Source organism: Orbicella faveolata, unplaced genomic scaffold (genome assembly GCF_042242905.1).
Source record: "Orbicella faveolata isolate gen_17 unplaced genomic scaffold, um_ofav_v1 contig_24, whole genome shotgun sequence".
Classification (NCBI taxonomy): Eukaryota; Metazoa; Cnidaria; class Anthozoa; order Scleractinia; family Merulinidae; genus Orbicella; species Orbicella faveolata.
Genome location: NW_028301552.1, coordinates 12,929,783 through 12,956,244, shown reverse-complemented (window position 1 = coordinate 12,956,244; position 26,462 = coordinate 12,929,783). Strand labels below are relative to the sequence as shown.

At 39.4% G+C, this 26,462-nt stretch overlaps 4 protein-coding genes across 5 annotated transcripts in view; 2 read left to right on the top strand and 2 right to left on the bottom strand.

The window, feature by feature from the left end:
* Positions 1 to 9,453, top strand: part of LOC110052438 (phosphatidylinositol phosphatase PTPRQ-like) — a 57,798-nt gene extending 48,345 nt beyond the window's left edge. The window contains exons 16-25 of the mRNA XM_020758572.2: positions 199 to 504; positions 2,271 to 2,612; positions 3,414 to 3,716; positions 4,630 to 5,090; positions 5,568 to 5,662; positions 6,211 to 6,373; positions 7,204 to 7,270; positions 7,671 to 7,942; positions 8,386 to 8,566; positions 9,122 to 9,453. Coding sequence (XP_020614231.2) covers positions 199 to 504; positions 2,271 to 2,612; positions 3,414 to 3,716; positions 4,630 to 5,090; positions 5,568 to 5,662; positions 6,211 to 6,373; positions 7,204 to 7,270; positions 7,671 to 7,942; positions 8,386 to 8,566; positions 9,122 to 9,315 — 2,384 coding nt within the window. The 3' untranslated portion in view covers positions 9,316 to 9,453. The remainder of the gene's footprint in view (positions 1 to 198; positions 505 to 2,270; positions 2,613 to 3,413; positions 3,717 to 4,629; positions 5,091 to 5,567; positions 5,663 to 6,210; positions 6,374 to 7,203; positions 7,271 to 7,670; positions 7,943 to 8,385; positions 8,567 to 9,121) is intronic.
* A 1,808-nt stretch (positions 9,454 to 11,261) lies between these two features.
* LOC110052503 (nucleic acid dioxygenase ALKBH1-like) lies at positions 11,262 to 16,321 on the bottom strand. Its single transcript, XM_089290879.1, has 7 exons — positions 16,111 to 16,321; positions 15,419 to 15,521; positions 14,606 to 14,768; positions 13,953 to 14,028; positions 13,096 to 13,181; positions 12,284 to 12,391; positions 11,262 to 12,199 (listed from the first exon to the last, which is right to left on the bottom strand). Exons 1-7 carry the CDS (start codon positions 16,219 to 16,221, stop codon positions 11,863 to 11,865), a joined length of 984 nt encoding a protein of 327 aa, XP_089147005.1. The 5' UTR covers positions 16,222 to 16,321; the 3' UTR covers positions 11,262 to 11,862.
* A 49-nt stretch (positions 16,322 to 16,370) lies between these two features.
* Positions 16,371 to 22,696, top strand: LOC149110443 (ribosomal RNA processing protein 36 homolog). Of its 2 annotated transcripts, XM_089290883.1 has the most exons (9): positions 16,371 to 16,583; positions 16,717 to 16,732; positions 17,024 to 17,084; positions 18,435 to 18,515; positions 19,089 to 19,155; positions 19,292 to 19,396; positions 20,171 to 20,245; positions 20,509 to 20,626; positions 20,783 to 22,696. In XM_089290883.1, the coding sequence occupies exons 1-9, from the start codon at positions 16,494 to 16,496 to the stop codon at positions 20,917 to 20,919; spliced, it is 750 nt and encodes a 249-aa protein (XP_089147009.1). In that variant the 5' UTR covers positions 16,371 to 16,493; the 3' UTR covers positions 20,920 to 22,696. The 2 variants fall into 2 exon arrangements, with proteins under 2 accessions (XP_089147009.1, XP_089147008.1); XM_089290882.1 differs by lacking the exon at positions 17,024 to 17,084 and having other exon boundaries at positions 16,372 to 16,732.
* The window catches only part of LOC110052578 (acid phosphatase type 7-like), a 26,490-nt gene continuing 22,001 nt past the window's right edge, over positions 21,974 to 26,462 (bottom strand). The window contains exons 9-13 of the mRNA XM_089290884.1: positions 25,820 to 25,880; positions 25,111 to 25,178; positions 24,252 to 24,323; positions 23,466 to 23,603; positions 21,974 to 22,572 (exon numbers count right to left, since the gene is read on the bottom strand). Of these exons, the coding sequence (XP_089147010.1) occupies positions 22,444 to 22,572; positions 23,466 to 23,603; positions 24,252 to 24,323; positions 25,111 to 25,178; positions 25,820 to 25,880 (468 nt within the window). The 3' untranslated portion in view covers positions 21,974 to 22,443. The remainder of the gene's footprint in view (positions 22,573 to 23,465; positions 23,604 to 24,251; positions 24,324 to 25,110; positions 25,179 to 25,819; positions 25,881 to 26,462) is intronic.

Sequence of the window (26,462 nt, the reverse complement as noted above, 5' to 3'; positions counted from 1 at the left end):
AGTACTCGGGCTCAGGATGGAAAAATCCGAACCCCAGCTCGAACGCGTGGGATTAGCCAATCAGACTCAAGGATTTAGGATTCCGGACCGCTGAGAAGCTGATGCAGTTCGGCATGACCTCCACTTCTTATTTCTATTTACCTTCCATGAATCATGTGGAAACCATCTGTGTTGTGTTATATCTTGTTTATTCCCCAGCTCCGCAGGTCTACCCCTGGAATGTGACCGGTCACAACTCCAGCTCCACGTCCATATACCTGCAGTGGTCCGCAATTCCCGCAGAATTAGTGGCCGGAGTTTTACGAGAGTACAGAATCGCTTACGACGAGCTCAATGATCGTAATGAGTCCATTAAAAGGCACCTGCTGAGATTGCCAGTCGACCATTTGTCCGTAAATCTGACAGACCTGGAAAAGTATACAAAGTACAGCTTTGAATTGCAAGGAATCAGCAAATTCTTCGGCGTGAGCAGTCCGCCCATTGTTATCATCACAGATCAGGATGGTAAGGAGGATCTGCACATGAGGGCACATGTTTACACCAATCTTACACCATGCCATAGAAAATACAACCAATCAGAATAGAGGAAAGCCATTGTATATTCGACCGTATTAAACCTAACCTTCCCATCATGTGCTGCGCGTATGTCGCCTTGATTGTGTTGGCCACTGTATTTTCTCATGGCATGATATAAGATAGTTATGCAACCCCCTCTCGTGCTATACCATGGAATATCCCACTTATGACTTGCATTTTTTTGGTATAGACTCTGGCCTTAAGTCTTGTCTATAAACCGAGAAATACGTAATAATAATTGACAGAGTGGAGAGCAATTCAAGGAGTAATCGCGCGAGTAATTTCAAATTACGAGCACGATTGCTCCCTGAATTGTTCGTCACGAGGTCCAATTGCTAATTAATCGTATCTATAACAAATTTAGAAATTAAAAAAGTCTTTGGAGAACTTCGTTTCAGTGAAAAAGTCAGTAGCGCTTTCCATAAGTTTTAAAAACTGTAGGAAACATTAAGAAGGAAGCCAAAAATATTGGATACATATTGGATACCTGCAATTGGACACCCACGTTATCGCTCGTCGATTACATGACAAATAGGCGCGCGGAGAACCAATTACGATCAAGAATTTTGTTATAGATACGATTAATTAATGGTATAACGCTCCGAAGCGTTGCACGACTGGTATAATTATCTAATATACGCGTACGTGGCAGGCATTCTAAAGTCTGGGATGAAGAATGTTGTCAAAAACTGTTCGGAGACTTGTAATGAACGCCGAACGAAAGCAGCCTAAATTAACTTGTCTACCATTTTCCATTCCATCTGTCTCTGTTCCAAAGGCATCACTGATGCAAAAACAATCAGGTTAATATGAGTTTCGCTTACAAGGTTATATTCTTGCAAATCAAGCGCTTTTCTTCCTTTCAAAATTAAAGATACTGTACCATTGAGGTTTCGTTTTGAAGCGGAGGCAAACGGTCTTTGCCTTGCTTTTGATAGTAACTGAAGACGTAGACACTGACTATAAAAACAGGAGTCCTAACTTCTTTTCTCTCCAGCGTTTCCTTGCGGTGTTTCTACGTTACGATCTGTGGCGAAAATGTCAGTATCGAGGGTCTCCCAGGGGCTTTGGGGAACAAGGGAACATTGGCAAAATATCGAAGGGAACAAGGGAACATCAGCCATTTTTTGGGAACAGGGGAACAAAATTCAAAAAATTACAAAGGGGAACAAATAACAAAAATGTGTGGGAACATGGGAACATAGGGCAATTTTGGAAGGGAACATGGGAACAAAGACCCCCCTGGGAGACCCTCAGTATCAGGTGACACTGTAGTAAGTATTTGATGTGAACCTTCTCCCATCCTAGCAACCATCTGTGTTCCCATACGTATAGAGTCGAGAAGGCAACTCAGCAAGTCGATGCACGTTAGAGAATCCTTAGCTTAACACCTGCCTGTTTGAAATTCGGATAAAATTAAAATAGCTTCCTTGTTTTTTTGTTTTTTGTTTTTGTTTCTTAAGGGAAACAGTGACACATATTTAATATAACAAGGTAGTTTTTTTACAACCTTACTAAACCAAACTTCATTCACACCATGAATATACTACAGCAAGAGATTATGACGGGTAAGGTGAACTACTTGAACTCGTGCTCAACAGAGAGCAACCGTTGCTTTTGATGCGAGTGAAGCTAAAATTGCAGATCAATTTATGTCTCTCTGTTTTGTTTATTTTTTTCTTTCAATTCTCCAGTGCCAAGTCGTGCACCGGGAAATATCGTCTCGACCAATACAAGTTCCACAAGCCTGCTAATAACATGGGAACATATTCCAAAGAAACTTGTTCATGGGATTCTGCTCGGTTACCGCGTGTTTTACCATCAGTTTGTGGCCGAAGAAGAAATTGGTGCCAGAAGGCGGAAAAGAGCTATTGATATCGTAAACGAAACTATCGAAACTTTGCCATCAAACACGACATTTCTCAGGATATTCAACCTCACAAAGTTCACCAATTATTCCTTCAGAATAGTTGGCTTCACGAGCAAAGGTGACGGGAAACTAAGCCAAACTTTCAACGTGTCCACAGACGAGGATAGTAAGTTGATGTTTGAATGCTTTTAGTGCCATAACTCAGCGAAATATTCTAATAATCATAGCAATCCTCAATAAGAATAAAAGATGGCGGCTGTTCATTTTACCACAATACCTTGCAAACCTACCACCGCTTATAAGGCACAAGAAAAACGCTATTATTAGCATTATTTACTCCTGAACTCCTCCTGACACTGTGTATGTTAGGTTTAAAGATTGAAGAACTTCTCTGTGCGTTTTTATGACCGTTGTTAAGGTTTTTGTGCACTAAGAACTATGGATAAATGTACCAGTATTGTGTTCGAGGAAAGGTAATATAAGAAGTTTAGACTTCATCAATGACGAGTTTTCAGGAAGCCCCCCCCCCCCCCCCCCGCCCACCTCCACCCACTGTTATTGGAGTGAAATAAAAGTTTTGTCTTCGACCTAAGCAAGAAAAGCTACATATTCACCCCGCCATCCTTGTTAGACAAATCTGTACTTATATTGTTTATCAATGGATCAGACAGTGTTGTAATGTGTCTTCTGATATGAAAGACTAGTGAAACGCTCGCTACATGCTCACTACATGGTTCACTAAAAAGATGAGAGGGACATGTGTCCAGAACTTCAGCTGCTTACTGCACACAACAAACGAAAAAGTGCAACATGTTTGCAATTCAAAAACGGATCGTCCTTCTTGTTCTAGTGTAGATTGAACCAAGGATTATTGCTTTATTCAAGAATATTAGCTCACGGTAACGACGATATTATTCAGCCCAAACTCTCGTACCCACTAAAATGTTCAAATGTTAAATGTGTTTAGTTCCCAGTAAGCCACCCCTGGGTCCTCACGCGGTCAACATGAGCGGACCGCATTCCATTCCGGTATCCTGGGAACCAGTCCCAGAAGGCTTTGTACATGGCGTTCTTCTGGGATACCGCATCTTCTACACAGTAAAAAGTATAGCTGGAGAGGATGTAAGAAAACTCACTGTGAATACGACAACAAACGAAACAGCCTTGAGAACAACATTGAGTGATCTACAGAACTACGCCGTTTATGAAATAAAAGTGACAGCATTCACTGTGAAGGGCGATGGAGCGATCAGTCACAGCATCACAGCAGGTTTGTGTAAGAAAAAAACAGTTTCAATCTTGTCGGGGGATCAGGCACTGATTTCAGGAGGCAGCGTGTCCGAGTGGTTAGGGCGCGGGACTCGAAATCTGAAGGTCGTGGGTTCAAATCCCGCTCTGACCACGAAGTTGTAGTTATTTCTCGGTAGACCCTAGTTCAACTCCTCGGTCACTCTTTAAGTAGCCAACTAGTCTGCCTCCCGCCAGTTGGGATTCGTAAGCCTATTATGTTTCTTTCAGTTTAAGTGGCATGCCTACGAACCAGCTAGGTGTAGCTAAGCGCCTTGACCACCGTAAACAACAACATTTGAGCATTTTGTTTTTGTTTTCTATTTTTTTTGGTAAATCTTCTTTCAAGGGTTTATTGTTGAGGGTAGGGATTTTGCTATATAACATCACACGCCTTGTTACAGTAAATACTCTCGATTTTGAAAGTATTCTAAGTTGTGTGACTGTGGTTAGCTTTGCGTCCTCATAACACAGATCAAAGAGTTTAAGGCTACAAAGTAAGTTTAAAAGAAACGAGTAAAATTAAAAACAAGCAAGTGCAAAAAGGCAAAACGAAAACAAAAAAGAATTCCTTTCTAACGAAATAACTATGAGTGTTAATCGCAAAGTCGAAGCACCATTTTTTTTCTGTTTGAATAATAGCGAAGTCAAAAAAGCCCTTCTGTGACATATACGAATAATTATTCACGTGTGGAGTTTGTGGAATGAATGAAATGAATGAATGAAAGACTGAATTTAAGTGTCAATTGTATTTACCTTCAAAAACTAATTGGGGACACAATTTACACATAAAAAATATACCTTATCTACATAAAGTTAAAATTATTTACAATTTCATTCCAAACCAAAAAAACCTGGTAGAGTAACCTGTCATGACTGAAAATATTTTCTTTCAGTAACTTGCAGATGCCCATTAAAAATGACGACAAACTGGTATTCCTTCGCTCCATACATGAGCCGTCAAGGGAGTTCATACGTGGGACCTTTTCCATTCATACTGAACTGGGCGACTAGCCGATGCTGTAAGCCATGCTTCAATGGCTACGGACCCACTTCGGTCGATTACGAGCATGACAGAGGGAACATGACCGCTGAGAAAGACAACGTGTCGCTGGTGTATAAGATTGAACACGAAGCAGACATGAGCTTTCCTATAGAGGGGTACAGAGGTCAATCTAGATACGGGGTTTATCGTTATGTGCCCCTGGTAGAATCAGCCGGGGTGGCTCTCATCGCACCTTTACCTTCAGCGGAAGAGAAAGCTAATACTGTGATACGTGTTGGCACCGCTTGTTTCCCGATGTTGCTCCTGACATTACTGATGGTGCTGCTGGCCGGGACGGTCTTGTGGGCACTGGTAAGTGTTGAACGTATGTGAGCCGAATGTTTGCACTGCCCCTTCCGAACAAGCCCTTAATTCATTTGCCTCTTTATTTGTAACCCTTATTTAGCTAATTTGTTGATCTCCGTGACATTCTGTCATGACTTTTCAAAAATGTCTGTGAAAAAACTCGAGAGAGAGACGAGGAAGTGTGTATTCATGGGAGAGGAGAGTGGTGTACTGGGGCGATTGCACGGAAACGAAATAAGTTTATTATCCACCCACTCCCTCAGCTATACATGTAGAATCATGATTGTCCATGATTGTTCTGGGTCCTAATAAAAACACATCTCCTTAAAAGGTGAACGAAAGTTTGACAGTTTTCCAATAAAGCAAAGAGAACACAATCATTTCTAAGCGGTAAATTTCATTATTTCTGTTAATATTGAATTAGCCGAATTTTCTCATTTCCTTTTTCAACTTTTTTCCTCTTTTATATTTCCCATTTGACAGGAATATTCTGCTAGCCCCGAGGAATTTCCAACATTATTCACTCGAGGATTATGGGCAGGTTTTTGGTGGGCTTACATTACGTGCACCACAGTAGGGTAAGGAAATTACTATATAGAGGTGTCGGGAAAAAAAAAAAATTATAATTGGCCAATGGACGAGTTGGTTAAAAAAGAAAATTGACAAATGAGGACTCAACTGAGAGGAAAACCCAGCTTATGAGCCGATTTTAAGCAGCTAATATAGCACATTCAAATTTCTAATATTATTTATTTTTGTAGATTTTTATGAATTTGACATAACCACAAAATTGGGGAGCCCTCTAATAAGCCATTTTCGAGTTGCCTTTTACCTCTTTTTCTCAGCGAGTCCTGGTGCAAGTCAATGAACGTGCAAGAAAAAATCATTTCAATGTGAAAGGTTGTGCACCAAGACTCCTTTTGAAACAGAGGTAACAGTAACTAAGAAATGGCTTATTGAGTTAGTATAACTCGGTGGCTAATTATTAAAAACAGAATATCGAATACCAAAATAATGTTCATTTTTTATAAATTCTGATAGCTTACTCGAAGCTTTGCGTCAAGCCAATTGGAGGCACCGGCATCCTGGTGATATATTGTTAATATTCTTTTTATTTGGTTTCTAGTTATGGCGACAAGGTTCCTCGCAGCTTTCTGGGACGGCTCTTCGCCATAGCCTGGACCCTCGTTGGCCTCGTCATCATGTCATTTCTCGTAGCTGAGATGACTAGTGCTCTTGTGTCATACTCAGTGCTTCAGACCGCGAATAAGAAAATATCTGGCGTTAAGGTAGTTCACTTCACAAACAACAGGCCATTCCGAGTAAATCCCTCTCTCGCTTTCGAAACGATGCCTGATGTAAAACATTTTAGTGTAACTGGGACTAATAGTAGATTTGCACGTTGTCGTTATTTGACTACAACTACCAGAATTCCTTTCGTTTTTTCTTTATTATTTAAATTTTGAATTCCCAGTGGGGTTTAAATAACAATTGCCCTAATTAGCACAAGAAACAGAAGAATTGAAGGATTCTGGTAGTTTTAGTCAAACGACTCCATCACGCAAATCGCCTATTACGATTTTGGACGACTCAATGTTATCTGATCCGCCATCTTAGATTGCATGATAATTACAAAACGCCAGAAAACCACCAAAACAGGCTTAAAATAGTCAAAACTGGTAAAGAAGACTTAATTTATCCAACAAAAAAGTAAAAGTTGAACCTGGAAAATCTAAAATTGGAATCAAAACAAGGCTATCAAACTACAATTGTCGGTTGCATAAACATCAAGTTCCTTGAACGTACAACGGCATGTACTTTTAACAACTTGTTTCCCGATAAATTTTAGAAAGTCATCTAATTTGTCGAGGAAAAGGTTGTTAAAAAGGTTGCTATAGAGCTATTTACTACTTCAAAGCTGGTAGAGTTACAAGCGTTCAAAATTTGTGAGGGCCTCAAAACGCCGGCCGTCTCTCCAGGCTGAATCGGAGTAAAAAAAGTGTTAATAAAATACCTCAGCAACGTAGGTAGTTTACAAAATTCCAACAGTTATATTTGCACAAGCATGGCGTCGTTGGTGTCAGAGATCCTCCAAAATTAACGAACATTTGTTCTTTAGATTGGAGCCATTCAGGCGTCCCCGGAATACACACTTGGTGTGCGCAAGACAGCGCGTATGAATCCAGGTACATACGCTATATACCATTATTATTTAATGATAATCAGAATTTCCTTCACAGTTTGAATTGCCTGGCATGGTATCAGGGAATACAGTTGCCCATTGCCTGTATATCTACGTGAAAACGAATCTTCATGCAAAACCTATGTTTAACCTGCGCGTTCATTTTCTTGCAAATCAAACCCATTTCAACTGAAACGTTTTGCACTAGGCCTCGTTTTTGAACATCCACGCATCAACCTACAAGTGGTACTCAGGTCACGCGTGTTACCGTCACCAATTTCGTCCTCGAGTAGGTCTTTTAGACAACGTACGATAACCCTTGGTTTCAACTTTTGTCACAGACATTTGCGCTTTAAACAAGTTGGTGGTCGTCTCGTACCTGAGGGTTTCCTTTTGTTTTACAGGTCAGCAGTATCACACATACAAGGAGATCAACAGAGCGATGATGAACAAAGAAGTAGAAGGTGCTCTTATTGACTTGTACGTCGTGTCTACCCACAAGGATCTCTCCTCCAATCCTAAGCTGCGGGTGTTCAACGTGTATGACTATCAAAAGACGTACGGAGTAGTGCTGGCAGGGGTCTCTATGAAGCTAGAGAAGTGCTTCCTTGACTTTGTTAAACTGAACAAGGGAGACATCTTTCACAAAATAGAACAAACAGTAAAGAGGCCAATGGTAATTTAAAAGTTAATTTTGTGAAACCCATGCATAGCAACTTCCTGCTTGCTCTGTTTTAGTTTGAGCAACTTTTTTCTTTCTTTTCCTTTTCTTTCCTCTCTGTCTTTTATTTTTCTAACAAAAAGTCTTCTCTAAAGGTTGATGGCTGGCGAAGAACAGTCCCGAGTCCACGTAAAATAAAAGCAGTCTCATTACATAATTTTCGAGTTTCTCAAACTCGTATATATAATTTGTAGAACATCAACGACGCACTGAGGAACACTTTTCCAAACAGATTGTAAGACCCAAAACGCTTTGAACCAGGAAGTATAACAAGCTCATAAGCCCTGAAAACTCTTCGTTTACCGCGTTTTTCCGTTTAATCAACGTGTTGAGTGACAAGCCTCAAAGAGTAAGGACCTGTGTGTACTGAGTAATGATATACGAGTAATTTATTCCAGACTTACGAAGACTCCATTGCAGAGGATCCTGTCGAGGATGTAAGCGGTGGACTTTTTGACCCCAGCGCTTACCAGTTCCGTTTGAGTGTTTTCTTCCTGTTGGCTCTCTTTGCTGTGGCTGTTCTTTGTGGACTGGTTTATCATATACACTGGACATCAAAACGACGTTCAAATAGTATAGGTAAGTAGAAAATTAATCTTAACTTATGTTGGAAGGGAAAAGAAACCGACCGACAAACACGACAGTGTGCATGATTCAGCGCGTCCCTGGTCTTTTTTATTGATGGTAATACCCACACTGTAAGGGGACATACCATAAGCAGATGTTTACATCTCGTAACCCCACCCCCTCCACCACCATCACAGCTCCCCCGGTCTGTCACCTATATTTACTATAGATCCGGAAGGACTTGACTTCTCAGGACATTGTGAATCGCATCTAGAAAGGAAGGGATTGGATGAAGCACGTCGCGAATCGCAGTCTTTGAGATCTCTAACTTAAGTAGTTCTTTACATAAGCCTTTCCTTGCCTCACAGATTTGATATTTGTTAATTTATTTTAATTTATTTTGTGGCAAAAATAATATTAATTTAGTAAACTTAAACTTATACATAGTTCACTTTATCAATGCACTTGGCCGATGGAACATGACAAAAATAATGTTAATAAACTTAAACTGAGACAGACTGCCCTCAATCTATCATTAACATAATTAACTATGCTTATATTACACAGACCATTACAACCATCTCGCGACTGTACGACGAGAAATGCGTCAAGAAGTGAACAACTTTCACAGAAGGTTTTGTGAAATCGTCGAGGAACTGAAAAGACGTCACATCAAGGAGAGACGACGGTTCTTGGCACGCAGAAGCAGCAGTTTTTTACATATCACAGTGACTTCTTTCCGCAACTACTCTGAGAGCTGAGAAGTCATGCCTTAGGGTGAGGCGTGAATTCAAAGGCTTGTAAATAGCCCACTTCACAGGATTTCGAATTAGACTCGTCGCGTGTGCTCTTCGAAGAAAGACTGAGCGAGGAACTCAAAGAAAGTCTCCATAGGTAGCTTATCGACAAAATAAAAAAAAAAACTTTAAACTTCAAATTCCCAGGGTTTTTCGACATTCCATTACGTTGTCAACAGAATGTCCAGCTACTCCCCCCTGGATGGACCGATGCTATTCGGTTTTGTCACGTTACCTTAGCAATTTACCGGTACTCGTTTGCTACCTTAACTAAAGAAAGCATTGTGAAAACAAATAAAATAACTCTGGATCACCGGCTCGGCTCACTACCCAGATATTTGGATTCTCAGACCAAAATCATGAATAACCTACGCCACCTTTATTCTGGAATAGCCTAGTTCCAAGGCCTAAATATCTGGCCGCGGTCACTCGGTTTCTAGTACATGGTCGTGACCGTTCGTCTCGGCTACGTCGCCGGAACGGGTTGACGGGGATGGCCTGGGAGAAAGCCGCGTTTGACTGCAGCTGCCTTGGATTAGTTTCATCTTTGCAAGTGGTCACCCGAAACCGCTTTCCTCGATTGATTAGCGCGCCATAAGAAAACACTTCACACATTTAAATTCTAATGGCAACAGAATGACAACTGTCTTTAAACTCGCAAAATTTGATTTGTCGAATATTTATTTTGTTGAGCCTGCGAAGCCATTATTAGCGTAATAACGTCTAAGGAATTAAAAACAGACCGATTGGCAAATAGTTTTTGAATGGATATTTGCTCTCAACTTTAGAGCTAAACACAAAAAAAAATCACCAAGAAAGTTGTAAAAGACAGTTTGTGATCTCCAGTTGAAAGAAATGGAAGACAGCAGGTCGCCTTGTCCAATCGAAAAGACTTAATAGCTACCCACATCCACGTGCGCATTTTCAATCTTGCTGACCTGATTTGGAAGATCCTCACGTGATCGCACATCGACCTCAGTCGCTTTCTTGACTCGCTCGCTCTGATTCCTGCGGTGCACACAACACGCTATAGCAAATGCCAGAGACATGAACGCCAAACATCCCAAGAAGATAGAGATCGCTATGAATTTAGGACTCTTGCGGTTGGCCGCACCCTTTTTCGAGTTTGAAGTTTTGCTTTGATCTTTCGACAAATGAAGATGGGACAAGCTGTGCCCGGCATGTTTGTGACTGTGAACATCATAATCACGCGCAGGTTTGGATGATCTTTGAATCCTGGCAAACGCTAATAAAACGTCCCGCTTTCCTTGCGCAAATGCTTCGGGTATTCTCTGATCTTGAGGTTTCTTGGACTCGGCTCCAGATTCCAGCTCGGATTGATCAGTGTGGTAAGAGAAAACAGAAAAACTTGCTGTCATCTCCAATATGACCAAAAGACTAAAAAACGCCACAAATAATTTCTTTGCCATATCGCAATGCACGAAGTCCTGGCAGAATAGACCTGGTGTGGATTGAATTGCGCACGAGCTTGTCTCATGCAATTAATTTGTTTAACAGACGTCATAGAGCACTTTTCAATTGAGTGTCGAAAGTAATCAGACAATTACTTTGGTGTTGGTTTTACTGCGATTTGAGATTGGCTGAGTAGTCTAATTGCTAAGTTACTGGTTTAGTTTCGGTTTTACGACAATCAGTTGAAAACCGTTCTAGTATGCACATGTTTATGACACAATTAGTGGCGCGCGCGGTTCACATTATTCTCATTTGAATGCAAAAAAACACGCTTATAAAATTGTCAAAATTACTCCTTAACTAGCAATATAGAATATCTGTAACCCAAATGTAACAATCCAACGAAGTCCGGTCTGCCCCCTGCCAATTGGTATTTTTAACCCTGTTATGTTCATTTGCATTATTTGTTTCATCATTTACATTGCGGGAGTGGTCAATTAAGATATTTATATTAATTTTATTAATAAGTATGAGCGTACTTTAACTTTCCTTTTCAACGGCTGATATTTTCATCAAAAAGATTACAAATAAGTTCATCGACAACATGCGCGTGAAATGCGTGACACCCACCTCTTGACAGTGATGTGATCAATGAAGAGATCACGGACAGATGCGCGCAGAAGAATCATGAATAAAATTAATTTCCTGAGTGTTTACTCCAAATTATTGCCTCAAACCCAGCAGGTCGTTAGACTGTGAAAAGAGTCGGAGCTTTTTAGTCGACTGTTCACGACGGCGTTAAACAGCGGCCCGAGTAGACAACATCGTTGGCTCGTCATTTTTCATCAATAGACGGATTCCCTAACGTGTTTACATCTTTGTTGCTAACCAATTCAGATCACGTGATGATTCATTTCGGAGGTTACCACTGTGCAATTTGTCACACACAACTGATTGCATTGAACCTCTCACGTGAAACATCACATGACCTGAAATGAGTGGCAAAAAGAATGTTTACACATTAGCCGATCTGTCTATTATACCTATGTTTCTTCTTCTCTTAAAAGACCTCATTCCTTAGACAAGAATTATTTTCCATCATCTATTTCCCTCGTGATCATCGAATGGAAATTCTTTTCCCGGTCCTAAAACCTGCCTGACGTTGACGTTTATCCTTGAAGTAGTGAGGTATTGTTCAAGGATGGCAATCTCCTCACTACAGTGTGCGCTTGTTTCTTCTTCTCCTCTTGATAAACATGCAGGTAACGCTGCCTCGCCTGTGCGCTTCTTTGGCGCCAAAATTCGCGGCACAGCGTGGTAAGCCAGGCGTGAATCTCCCGCCATAATCATGATATCTCCACTGCGCAGATACATTGCCAGCGGTACTTGATCCCGCGTTTTCCCGCCAAGAAGGAAGATCGCTGATTGGCCAAAGCTGCAAAGAAGAACAGGGCACTGTTTGAATTTTGCGTGTTCCCTTTTTCAGCAAAACACAGCTCGAAATTTTCCTTCGACTCACCTCAAGGAAAGTAAAGGGGCAGTGAGGTCGAATTCTGAGTGATCAGTGTGCCCAGATAGAGTGGAGTCCAAATGGTAATAGTTAATTATTCCTGCCTCTGGCTTAAAGCTGACAAGACAAGTACATAAATTACAGTTATGGCATGAATATTTGATACACCACCTTACGTTTTAGCGCGTGTATTACACGCGCCGGGTAAATATTCCGCTAAACGCAAATGCAAGGAAAAATAGAGGTCTGTGGACCGACTATTTGCTAGTCGTAAGCCAAGCTGTTGCTTGCTATTTGATTAGCTGAGAAGTTCACAAACCACAGCAAAGACGTTGTGTGTTGGACCGTTGACTTTTTTCAACACGGGCTGAGATGTGAGAAGTTGAACATTATAAAAAAATGCAGAAGATATATCCAAGCGTTGTACGTTCAACTGTATTGTCTTTGACAGGCTAAGAAGTCTTGCTAAAGTTACAACATTTTATGTTAACGCTCAAGCCTGGTTTTCACTTCGACATAAGCATAAGCCCAAACATAAGCATAACCGTAGTGAGAACGTGCTCAACACAACCACAAGCAGAACCAGCAGCGACTTATGTTGCAGTGAAAACGCGGCTCACTCTTGTTGAAAATTGTTGAAAATGAATTCCAGCTTTACATAAACAAAAAATTGACTCTTGGTTCCGTTCCTGAGATATATAAACCGGGTATCGAATTTTGAAGTCAGGTCCGAAAAATAGAAAATTTTCAGGAGTACCACCTAAGGATTTTACAAATTTTACCTTGCCCAAATTTTACCTAAATTTACCACCAAATTTTACCTTGGAAATTGAAGAGCTGTAGCAATAAATTCAACAAGTTTCCCTAAATCAGGTGGAAACTCCGTGTGTCTTGTTTTACTGTAGGTCTGAAAAGATGAAAAAAAGAAAAAAAACGCAACTCAGTTGTTACCTGGACAAGCCAAGAATAAGATTATGTACCGCCCACAATTAGATTTGCTGGGACCCATTTATACAACTGGGTGCAGGAGGCACTGTGAGAGTGTCGTGTCCAAGAACAGAATCCAAAATCTCCCTGACTAGGGTTTGAACCTGTTCTACTCAATCTAATGTCCGGTGTCCTTAACCATCATGACTCACAGTCAGCTTCAGGGGCGGATCCAGGATTTTTCTTAGGAGGGGGTGCACCACTAAGGAATGGCGTAACTGAATGGTGAGGTAAACAAATTTTCAAAGCAAATACGAAGAAGAAGGCTTCATCTCAGGGGGGTGCACACCCCCTGCACCCTCCCCCTAGATCTGCCCCTGAGCTCTGTCCAAATTATTAAACATCTTGCATTGTGGTATACATTGCAAAATCTAAGGTAGTTAAACAGGTCCTCAATTTCCACCCAACAGTGTGCAATCAACTGCTTCACCACATTAAAAAAAATGAAAACAAGAAAAAATTAAGTTACGAGTTGACCTAACCATTAACAATCAATTCTCTTCCTTTTTCTCTAATTTCTTGTCCGAACTTTGTTTTTAACTGTACAGCTGCTAAAAACATGACTGCAAAAAACCTCTTATGCTTGAAATCCTTCACTCTTTCATCTCAAACTCCTCGAAATGACCAACTTTCAGTGGCAAGAATTCAATCCCTGTGGACGTTTGCTAACATGAAGACCTCCCTTGCTCACCTTACTCTCCCAGTCATAGTGATATCCAATAGTTACCCAACGTAGTTTGTACAGTAAACTCTTCTCAAGACCGCTGCTGGTAAAGTTACATATTAAAGACAAAAAACTGAAAATCTAATTATTGGGAGTTTTTGGCTTGGTTTTTAAATGTTTGCTGCTCTAGCGTATGACTTTGTGTAGATAGTAGAAGACATCATGATACTCAATAGAAGTTGACTCCAGACATTTTAAAGAGCTTCAATGCATTAAGTAATTAGTCAACTATCTAGCTCTTGCTACTTTTTAATATTGCGAGAGATTAATGGGCTTTGAAAAACCTGCAACATTTATGGTTGACAAAAGAGTGCTAAATTGAGCCCTCCTATACATTCTTTGTAAATCTGTAAATGTTTAATCCTGCATCACACAAAGGAAGTACTATTTATAATAAATCTGGCAAGAATACATTTCTAGGGGCAGTCTACATTGTGTCTTCCTATACAACTTTTCAATATCAAGTGTTGATATTTTTGTAGCTCAATCTGAGACTTAGGTGTTCATGCTAATGAGATAATAAATGGGACAGAGAAAGATGTGCCTAAAAAGTATGCTATAATTGACACATATGTTAAATAATGAATGAAAAGCAAAAAAGTCAGAATCTTGCATTTCACCTTAGATCTGACGTACTCTGATTCCAAATTGTATTTGTGCATGTTCTATCCACATGTGCATCCAGATTACAGATATTGGGTTTACAGGGATACTCCTTGATGCATTTTTCAATCCACTGCCATTGAGCTTCAGGAGTAAAGGGATTCAAAATAAAAACAAAACCTGCAAAGTGAAACAAGGATAAAAATATTATTTATTCAATTCTTTTTTGTTATAACAATAAAAAATAGAACAGAAAGCGATCTTTGCAGTTTTAGCGTGCATTCCTTTGGGGTCATCTGGATCAGGATCAGTGATCCAAGATTTGTCTGGATCTTGGTGCATCAAAGGAACCGCTGAATCTGTGACCAGAGTGGATTCATCGGTTCCTTTGATGCACCACGATCCAGACAGATCTTGGATCACTGATCCTGATCCTCATCACCCCAAAGGAGTGCACCCTTAGGTTGGCTGCTTAGGATTGAAGTTGTCAACAAAGCCCACCCATAAACTCTAATTGTTAAAGGAGGTCAGTCACGGTGTTTTGTCTTTTTTTTTTTTTTTTTTTTTTGGCAACGTACAAAATCTCCTTTAAATGGAAGGAAACCTGAAAATAATAGTTTACTAAGATAGAAAAACATCACGGAGATCATAAGAAACCATAAAGGAACAAGGGTGGTCAAGGATGGCAAAGACTGACGCGGATTGCAAACGGCAAATTTGAAAAATTTAGGCTAAACTTTTCAAAATGTGTAAACCATGACTGAGCTCCTTTAAAGTCAAAATCAAGCTGCTCAAAGATTGAAAATCAAAAGCGAACCATGCAAAACTACCTGGACGGCCATGAATGCCATAAACACACCATTCTGTACATGGCCTCAATCCCATGTCACAAGCTCCTTCTAAATCTGAAATTTGTATCCTTGATGAGAAAACCTGTCAAAAGAGAGAACAAAAAACCTTATTAAGTTGGGATTGTTGAGTTGTCAGAACTCATCATGGTCCCATCGGGCTAAAAACCTATGAATTTGTCTTCCCTTGCATTCAGTTGATATATCTTGTGATTCAGGTCCTTACATTAATTTATCAGTAATGTCCAATCAGAGCAGAAATCATCCAGTATTATACATTGTTTACCAAAGTGTAGATCATTTTCCTAAAGTTTGGGGATTTATGGCACTGTGTTCTACATGTACATTTATTTCAGCAATCTATTTCAGTTCAGCTAAGACATTTAAATTAAAACCATAGTTAACCTTCTCAAAGGAGACAAAACCACTTTTTTTCAAACACCCTATCTCGCGCTGTTTGATGCAGTACTTGAGTGAGATCTGGGTACGATATTTTAACTTCCAGATTCTTCAAACTCGTGCTATTTTTCTTTCAAGAATGAACACTCTTCAGTCACTTAATTAAACTGTCGAGGGAGCAGAAAAGGTAATGATAGTTTGTTTTTCTAAGAAATTTCAAACTATTAAGTTCAAAAGTAGTAAGGAAGCTCAAAATGTTAGCTTAAAAACCTCACCCATTTCTTGAAAGCTTGTGCCTCGGGTTCAGCGAAGTCAATCATTTCGGACAGATCAGGCGGAGGCTGACGCTGCTTATATCGCTTGAATTCTCTCTTAAAGCAATCCATTCGTAAATGCTAGTAATTGCCATTGCTTAGCATGATATACGATTAGACGGAAGGTGGAAATAATAAACGCAATAAACACAGTCGTTCGTTCGAAGTTCTATGCCAGGCGTTCCATGTGATTGCGAGAGACCTGGGGCAACTATAAGGAATTTGCTCTCCAGTTTCCCCAAATGTACGCGTCCAATATGGCGAACTAAGCTGAGTGAGCTTGGATGTTGTTTACGTCTTGTGGCTGTTTCTCTTCACGAGAAAAGCGAAAATACTGAAGAATCATGCATCAGAATGATGAAAGAGATTCTATTTCAAATTCCTCTGCGGTGGATACAAGCCCAGACAACTCTGATGAAGAAGAAAAGAAAGTTGTAAGTATCATGAAGTGTGTGTTTTCTTACACGTGCGAAGGTTGGTTTGTTGATGTTGTTTTGTTTGAGTCTGTCGTATGTCGTTTTTCTTTTCCCGGTGTTTCAAATCTTTTTATTTCTATTTTCTTTTTAGGAACGGTTGAAAGAAGGTGACTATATTCCAAGTTCCTACAAAGTCCTGGTCTTCACTGACTTCCAAAAAAAAAAAAAAAATTTCAGTCTTTATGCTTGTTGGTTGTAAAAAGTCTGCATACGGGCCAAGTGGCCCATTAGGCCAGAGCTAAAGCTGGTTTTAAGCTTAATTATAAATATGTATAATTAGAACGTGACTATTTCAACTACATTTTATAAATAACTGACTAAATTTGAACTTATCAGTGACATTATGCATAGAAAGGAAGACAATTCAAAGGCTTCATTTATCTCCATTATGTTTGTAGAATTATCTGAGATTCCTTTCTGTGAACTTGAGGAGTTGAAGCACAAAGTTGGTTCCAGAAGGTATAATTTTCCCACAATGTTTAACAATTATTCACCAAAGTGGAGGTGAATAGTGATGGATATTTACCGAGCCACGAAGCTATTTAATGTGTGACAAGTGGTCGGAAATTTTAAAATCTCTCACACCGGCTGCTCAAAGGTGAATAGTACTTGCTAATCACCTCCGAGTTAACCAATCACAGTGTGCGAAAAGCACTTTTCACTTGTGTGGTATATACTAATATTAGATATAAACACTGCAAATATTGTTAATGGGTTAGAGAGGACTCTGTGTACGTGTACTTCCCACATCAAAGACATGTCTATAGGTTCGAAGTTCCTATTAAATAAATTCATAAATTAATTAAACAAAAATGAAGCCTGAAAATTATCAAACCCATGGTTTACTTGATGTTTGAATTTTCATATATGCATACATACATGCATACATGTACAGTACCACTCAGAACTAAGCGAACCAAAATAAACGTTAATAACGCATTAACAACATGAAGGATTAACGCACACTCGTGTTTTGCTGTGTTAGACTGCATTTTGACTTTGTGATATCATGCATTAAACTCGGATAAACTGGCCAAGAATTTGTAACATTACACCAGAAGCCAAGACCAGATGCCAATACCAGTGCACCCCTTGATAAGAAAACCCACATCAGAGATCTTTGGCATGGAGTGTTATGGTGTCTTTCAATATCAGGTGAACTCTGCTCAATCAACTTTTTTTGGCTCTCTGCTGGCCACCAATCATCTTAGTGGACCTCTTAAAACAGAAATTTACTTTGGGATCAAAAGGCTACATGTACATCTGTGGGTTGTGATTGGTTGATTTTGATCCATTACGTTTGTTTCTTCTTTTAAAAGGTTCATCTGGTTCTCACTGTAATAACATTATGATTGATAGCAGCCTAAAATGCAAATATTGTTACATGTAGTTAGGTTTTTGAACCCCAGAGTTCAATATTATTTTGTGTCATTGAAAAGTGTAGTAATATACTCAAGTCCATTGTTGAATTATGCAAGCGCATGTTAACTTTTGTGAACATGAGAGAAGTGTGCGTGCACATGTTGTGCAGCTAAACTCCTTTTCTCACATGTGGCTCTACATGCTGATGTATTGCAAGGAGTAATTTAATTACTAATTTCTTGTGCAACACGGTCAAAAAATCATGTGTGCTCAAGCTCGTATTGTATGCCGTGTGCTTAACAGTTCCTTGCAACAGTCTACAATATGTATAGGAAGTCTAACTCTGTATCTATCAATGGCAGAATTTGAGTGCTCATACCCATCAAGTAAAAACTATATGGCTGCATTTGCATACACCTGTACACTGAGAGTTGTTTTCTGTTCAAGGTATAATCAAGCAATCCATGGCACCCTCTTTGAAAAGAAAGGAGTCAAGGCTATATCTTACAAAAGGGAAAACAAAAATAGGTAAGAGATGAACAACTTGAGTCAGGCATACTCATGATACTGGAATACGGTGTAGGTTACACAGATTTGTAACATGTGCTTCAGTGATAAAACTTATGGTTCGTCAGAGTGCTCTATAATTAATTTCTTTTTACATGTACAGTTTCCTCTATCAAGGGAGATTTCAGGAGATTTCAAATTAATATGTGATGTTTGTCTTCTTACATGTATGTCATTAAATTCTCAGATTAATAAGACAGAAACAAATATGCTTGCCTGCATAGTACCGGTAAATGTTCCCGTATGAAGAGCTCTTGCTGCTCACAAATTGGAGAGAGCAAAAAAAAAAAAAAAAAAAACTGATGAAACCCCACCCCAATATTTTTGCTCTCGCTTGAGAATGCTTGTACACAAGATGTTCCACTATAAAAGGGTTTCCATGTTTCTTTTATTTCACACTGATTAACAGGTCAGTGTGAAAAATAAATAATCTTGCAAGTACATTCAGTATACAGAGTGTTGTTTCAAGGAGATTGATGGAGCAGAGATGTATTTTATATTGAATAATCATGTACTTCAATACTTTTCATACAGGCCCAGAGAAATGTCATCCAAGAAGCCAGTTTCTCGATTAAGACAAGTCATTCCAGTTAAAAACCGAGTGAGTGACATTGTGTTTGCCATAACTGAGGCATACATGTACATTGTGCATGTGATAGAAAAGTGGAAATTTTAATTAAATTACTTAATAAAAATGGTTTGTTGAGATGTGACTTTTTACATAATGTATGTTTTAGATGACCAGGGATCCCAGATTTGATGAGCTGTCGGGTACATTTAACCAGGAAAAGTTTGAGAAGGCGTATTCCTTCTTAGATGAAGTAAAGGCAAATGAGAAGAAGGTGAGAATTATAGCAAAATTCCAGCCACTATGTTATGATAAATATTATTCGCAGCAGGGAGGATTGTGCAGTTAATCAGGAAGTTGAAAGACAGTTGAATAATGAATACCAACAAGCTCCAATCATTCAAAGCCACAAACTCCCCATTGCTGTGAAAAATTTGTCATGATGTAAAAGCGCTGTTGTAACACCAGGCATTTGTTAGTAATTTTGTTACCACAAACATTGCTTCATCTTGCCTCTTAATAATTAATCACATGTGTGTAATCAAGACTGCTCGATAACTTAATTCCCCTACACTACGAGTAGTCTCTCTTTCGCTTAGTTCGTCAAGCAAAATCTTTAAAAAATCACAAGGAAATAATGGCTGCATGAAATCCTGGGGGCAAGATGTGTGCTTCTCTCCCCCAGGAGTTCGCTCGGCCATTTTTTTGTCATGATTTTCGTGTCACGCACGACAAATAAAGCAAAAGAGAGACTGTTCGTAGTCTAGGATTCCCTTTGACTCAGGCACTAAGAAAAAACTTCAGTCTGTGGACTTAGCACATGCTCTCAGTCACAGCAATTGAATTCTTCTTCAGGCCCAGTTGTTTGAAGGCTGGATGACAGTATCCACCAAATCATTCTCCAGTGGATAAGTGGTAACAAAACAAACCAGGCTATCTTCTGGTTTATCCAGTGGATGGTGTTGTGCACCTTTCAAACAACCCAGGCCAGATCTGCAGCATTAGAGCATTGAGCAGTTAAGTTGGTTTGAACTTTAATTTATTGCAGCAATTACAAAGAGAATTACAGAAAACTAAGCAACCGGAAAGAAAGCAGCAGCTAGATTCACTTTTGAAGAGGATGGTGAGTATCTCTACAGATCTTTTGTGTCCTGCCCCATCCCCATTCCCCTCTTTGTTTGCTTCCCTAGATTTCTCTCGTGTATGAGTGATACATATATAAGGTAAAAGATAGAGTCCATTCCAATCCAATCCTCTGGCTTTTCAGTGGTTAACTACATCTAGCCCCAAGGAGTACTTTCGAGGGTTTGCAATTCTCCAAAGAGAAATGTTCCAGGCAATCTTTGTGTCATACACTATTTTCTTTTAATTTGTGTCTATCTTTAGGATCAACAAGAAGCTGCAAAAAAATCCTTAGACACAAAGAGAGAAGCAGACAGAAAGAGGAAGAAAGCCGAACTCGAGCTTGTGAAACAAGGGAAAAGGCCGTTTTACCTGAAGAAATGTGAGCAACTGAGGCGTTTTTTTAATTGCCATGAAGTTTTTGCGATAATTTGACTATGGATGGCAGGCGGCTAGCTAGTTCTGTCATTCCTTTAAGTAGAATTGTCTCAGTCGAGTGCTGATGTTGTTTTTTTTTTTCTCTTGTTTCCTTTTATAGCTGTTAAAAAGAAGTTAGAACTGGCGGAAAAATTCCAAAAATTGAAGTCTTCAGGAAAACTGGAGCAGTACCTCAAAAAGAGAGGAAAGAAAAACGCAAGTAAAGAGAGAAGGAAAATGCCCCACAGAAGAGTCTAATGGAGAAATGAGAAGAAACTAGTTTTAAACTGAAGATAGTGCTTTGGATGAAGAAACAATGCCAATCATTATACTGGCCAATCAAAACTCGAAGCGAAGACATGCAGCCGACTGCAAGCGCGGGAAAACAAACGCGTCACCAAAGTCATGATTGGTTGGTCTGGGTATGCTCGCCTCTTGATTGGTAAAAAATGGTCGTTTCCTCTGATCGGTTACACACCTCTGTAGATCACGTTGCGCCTGTTTTAAATTCTTCTTTTATGAATGTTTTTTTCAAAACCGATTTCCTAACACAACAGTGCGAAATCAAGACATAATTCGCATTTATATCAAAGGTAAACTTCTCAAAAATCTAGACATGTTTAGCGTGACTATTTTTAAAGATCTCATTGATAGTGCAACATCTAAGGAAAAACAGTATTTATAACGTTGAGGCTATTTCATTTTAGCACGCGTAGTCTTCCAGATCATAACGTGATTTTTTCACCCATTTAATCCATGGCGCAGGTCCACTTTGCAGCCCTTATTTGTCTCGTCACGCAGCGCATGATCACTGTGTGAGAATAGTCCGTTTTCGTATTCTCGGTATCGGACTGGAACTAGCTTGCAACTGAGGCTCATACGGGGAGTCTTTTCAAATGCAAATGAGATTAATCACTTTTTAATGATATTCCCCCTCATGAGCCTGCATTACAAGCTAGTTCAGTCCAATACCGAGAAAACGGTCTAATCAAGTCAAGAGACCCACAAACGAGGCTCAGAAGCTGCAAGACTGACCACTAAACAATATTTGCACTTCAGTCTGTGAAAACTTGGCGAAGTTTTATTTTCGGTGGCTCAATTAAGGGTTTGAAACCTTATTTTGCGTTCAAAGATTATCTCTCCAGATAAATACAAGTATTAAGTATGAATAATCGAGATGAAGAGAGACGGAAATTGAGAACATATTCAAAAGAAATGTGCTTCATTTATTAACGTTAAGGGTCAGTGAAACTTGAGTTATGGGCAAGAGAAAATCAAGAGATTAGTAGTTCTCCAATAACATTGGACCTGGTTATTTACGTTTTCATTCTTTATTACTCAATTTATACATAACAAAGTTAGAAGAGCTAGGAGAAGACAAAGGAGTTGGGAGGGGATGGGACGTTAGAATTCGTACGTGGATATTTTAGCATAAAAAGGTTTTGATGGACCAGCCATAAATTAAGAAATGATTCTGCTTAATCTCTTGGTTCGTCAAAAATAGTTACTCTGTCTTATGATTTGAATCCATTAGGTAACAGCCAGAATTTTGTTCAGATAATAGTACAAGTCGCCGTTACAATCCTAAATCTTCCCTAGCCAGGGACCCTCTCTTAAGAAAGGAATTTTTAAAAAAATGGCGGCTTCCACACAGCTTAATATTATTGAAAAGAGCTTTGGAAAAACGTAGACTTTATCTTTACGCAGTTTTGCTAGGATATGGTTTCGTAAAAATGTGTCCTTGACAATTTGTTGTAAGAATTATGGATTATACGAAGAAGGTCAGTCCACAGATGTTACATGAAGCTCTGACACTCTCCCAACATCGATTGTCTCGCCTTCATCTGGTACCCAGGCTTCCGGGCCGTGTTTATCTTTAATAATCCATACTTTGTCTATAACTTGGTAGTCCTGCGTCAAAACAAGGTAGAATGTAAACAAAAACTTTAATTCAAGTAATCAGTATACCAACCGGATGATAGCTGCCACTACAATAAGAAATAAAATGCAGTAGAGCAATTGATATTCTTTAAAACGGTTTGTATATTTTTTGATCTAATTTTCTGCACGCACTGCGGGCCTATGAAACTTGTCTCATCAAAACAGATTTTGGACCAGAGACTTATAAATTAAGTTGTTTACTATTTACACGGAGAACTCACGGAGAGTTCAATCTGATCCTAATTTCAAGATTTGCAAATGGTAAGTACATTTTCCACTCGGATATTTCGGCTGAAAATTTTGGACTATCTTTCAAGACGTTCCATTTATTTCAAAAATTTTCCGGCCGGTCGAGGCAAAATTGTCTAACCATTTACATTCCAGCCAAAATTTCCGGATTTTCCGGAAAAGTGGTGAACAACCTTAGTTTCTCTCTGGAGCAGTCTGGAAAAGTAATTAGCGTTTTTGTCAAGTCGCGAAGGGATGCTTGCTTTTCACTGTGTGAGAGAGACCTGATGATTAACACCATTATACAATGCATGACGTGGAAACTTTCCCAACGCTGGGGTTATCTGCATGATCGTACAGCTCAATAACCGAAAACTCTTTGGGCAACTTACAGGGGTTTTCAGTTGAGTAAGTAATTGGTTTGGGTTTGGTTTTACGACACTCAGTTAAAAACAACTCAAACGACCATTTGTTACACATGTGTGCACTTGTTGCCCAAAGTGGTTACGAGGAGGCTTTCAAGCGTGTAATTTATGATAAAAAGTTCTCCAGAAACTTCCGCTCATAGAATCTTTGCCAAGCAGACCTATCATATGTTGAGACGATAGTAATTTATGCATGCATGTTCCGCTGACCTGATCAATGCTGACTTGTTCAAGGTACAAGTGACTACTGTTGAAGACTTGTACTCTAGTGTATCCATAATCCAGTGTGCGAAACGCGGTCCAGGGTCCGTAATCACGCTGAAACTTGTCGTGGCAGTACTTGCAGCCCTGCAAGCCATTGCTAACAGTCATTAAAATGTTTTGCATTTGGCGTCACGTGGCGGGGTCCACAGATACATGTGGTACGCACAAGAGACACAAGAGACGATAATCTCGTCTCTTGGTACGTATGCAAGAAAAGTCAGCGCTATTTTTATCATATGGCCTGCTCCGAGAGTGAGCAAAGATAGACCGAGATTCACGCATTTCGCTTGGATTACTTATTTGCAATACTGTATTACATTTCCCTAATCCATGCTTGTTATTGTTTAGTGTTTAAATCAATTATTTTCTTTTTTTTTAACCTAGGCGGTGATTCGCTACCCGAGCGGGCAAGATGGCGCTATCTTGACAACTTTGTCCCTCGAGAAAAAGGCTGTTCCTTTTGCTTTCTGCTGAATCCTTCATTGACCAAAATTGTATAGTCAAAATGACTGAGTATAGGTCTGTTTTTTTCTAAGTTCTTTTGCAGACATCGTGACCTTACCCTTGGTCAATAACCCGCGTCATTTCTAAATATATCATTTCCACCAATATATTCTGCCTTTTCCTTGATATTTTTTCCCCTATTGTCGATTATTTCTAGCCTATGAAGGTGTAAACGTAAACAAAGCTGGGTCCTGGGTCTATATAAGGGCTTAGATATGGGATACTCACCGCAGATCCCGTGGTGATGTGCACAGGAGCTCTTGGGTTAGTGTAAGGCTTTTCTATCGATCCACTATAGACCTAAGAAAAGCAAGAAATAAATACGGTCAGCAAGAAGGCAAGATTGCCTCGGTTAGATAACGTCTCGTGTCAAAACCGGAAAATCATTTCAAGAATCGGTAAAGAAAAGAAACTACAACATACTTAGAGAGCAGAGCACGAGAAAAGTTAGCAAAGATGTTACTGTTCCATTCTACCATTTTGTTTTAATTTCACTTATCAAAATTGTAAGATTCTGTACGATGGTGTGCACACAAGGCATTGGGTCACATGACCATGTCTCGTTTTTGGATCATTTTCATGAAGGACTGAAAAGACTTGTCTGAATGCTCATATTCAATGGAACATCACTGTCGTCTCCATCTCCGCACCATTGTTTCGTATTCCACTGTAAGCTTTGTCATTGCTAATCTAAGCTGCATTGCAGGAAAAGTTAGTCAACCGACCTTTATTTCAGTTGGCTGCCCGGTTCCACTACCCCCTACGGTTATTCCGGGCACCCAGTACCTCGTTCGCACCTGTACGTCGTTACTATTATCCCTGCGTACATTCTCCTGGGGTTCAAGGTCATTTCTCAAGTTTTCTTTCGAGGTTTTCTTTCGCATCACGCACGACGGACTTAGCGAAAAAGGGTCTACTCGTCGTCCAGTCTAAGTAAGAAACTTGTGACTAATGTTTATCTTATGAGAAATACTGAGAACAATATATGGAAATTATTGGTTTTCAGAAAGTTTGAAGTGAACATCTAAAGATATCTAGCAGTGATAAACATAAGAAAGGACAAACCAAATCGGTGTGTCTGATCTACCTTGTGGTTGTACACTGGTAGAAGACGCTCGTAGGAATGTTCATGCGCCCAGAATTCCACGTCCACTCCTGAGAACAGTATACAACAATTAGTGGGTGAAGAAATGCTTTATGCCCCATATCAGATCTTCTCCACAAGCAGCTAGTTTATTATTAAGTTATCTTTGCAAGGAATTATTTTATGGCATAACATATAACACATCCTCCAGTATTAATTTATTCATAATCTTAAGATATCTTAATTTTTAAGGATGTATGTTTTTGGTATAAAATATGACACATCTTCTCTAGTGGTTGTTAATTTGTGTTGTTAATTATAAGTTACCTTTGCAAAGGAATACTTTATGACATAAAGATATAAAAGGTCTTCCCTAGTAGCAGTTAATCTAATTTATTCTTGAGTTATCTTTCAACTTTTAGGCCAAGAAGAAAAAGGATCTGTAAATTTCCATTAGTCTGTTTCTCACAGATAAATGGGGCACTGATGTTCAGCAATTTCTAACCGTATTATTTTGTGGGAAAAAAAATCGACCCCTCAGTAGGTCCAACGGGTTAAAAACTATCAAGAACCACCCCCTCCCCAAACAACAACCTTTTGGATGTACTACTTCAATTGTTAAGCTCTTCCTTAAATACCGGCCTGGTAAAGTAACAATTCTAATCGTTTGCCTGGCGCTTAGCAACGTTTTCTCTTGCCCATTAATTCTTACCGTGCTTGTAAAATAGTTCTTCTAAAGGAAACAGTTTCGCAGACGACAAACCTGTCCTTATCTGACACAAAGCAAACAAATCAAGCGATAAATACAAATAATCGAATAGGCCCTTTGCAGCTAAGCCATCACGTGTGCTATTTTTCATAAAATTATGGGCTATAACTTTACGAATGCCAGAAATGGAAAAAGCATGTCGAAAATATCAAAATGGTTAAGTTTGAGGCCCCCGTCATTAAAGAATGAGATTTTTGACGGTCTGAATATTTGAAAGAATAAGAAGATTTGTACGGAAAAAAGTTGTTGGAGAGCAAGGTCTTGCTATCCAGCAACATTTTCCATACAAATCCTCTAAATTTTCCTAAAATTACTCTTCAATTCCTGGGGCCTTAAACTTGGCTATTTTGGTACTTTTTATGCGCCCTTTCCATTTCTGGCATTCTTTAAGTTATAGTTCAATCTAAACGCGAACGTTTTTTGAAGCACCGAAGAAGCAATAACAGACGCGAAGTAGAGCGTTTTGCATGCGATTATCAAAATTGATTGAATTTTTGGGCTTGTAAATGCTTGCACAAAACTCTTATAATGCGTTCCAACCAATCAAATAAAAATTAAAAATCCGATCGTTTATAGTTTACAGGAG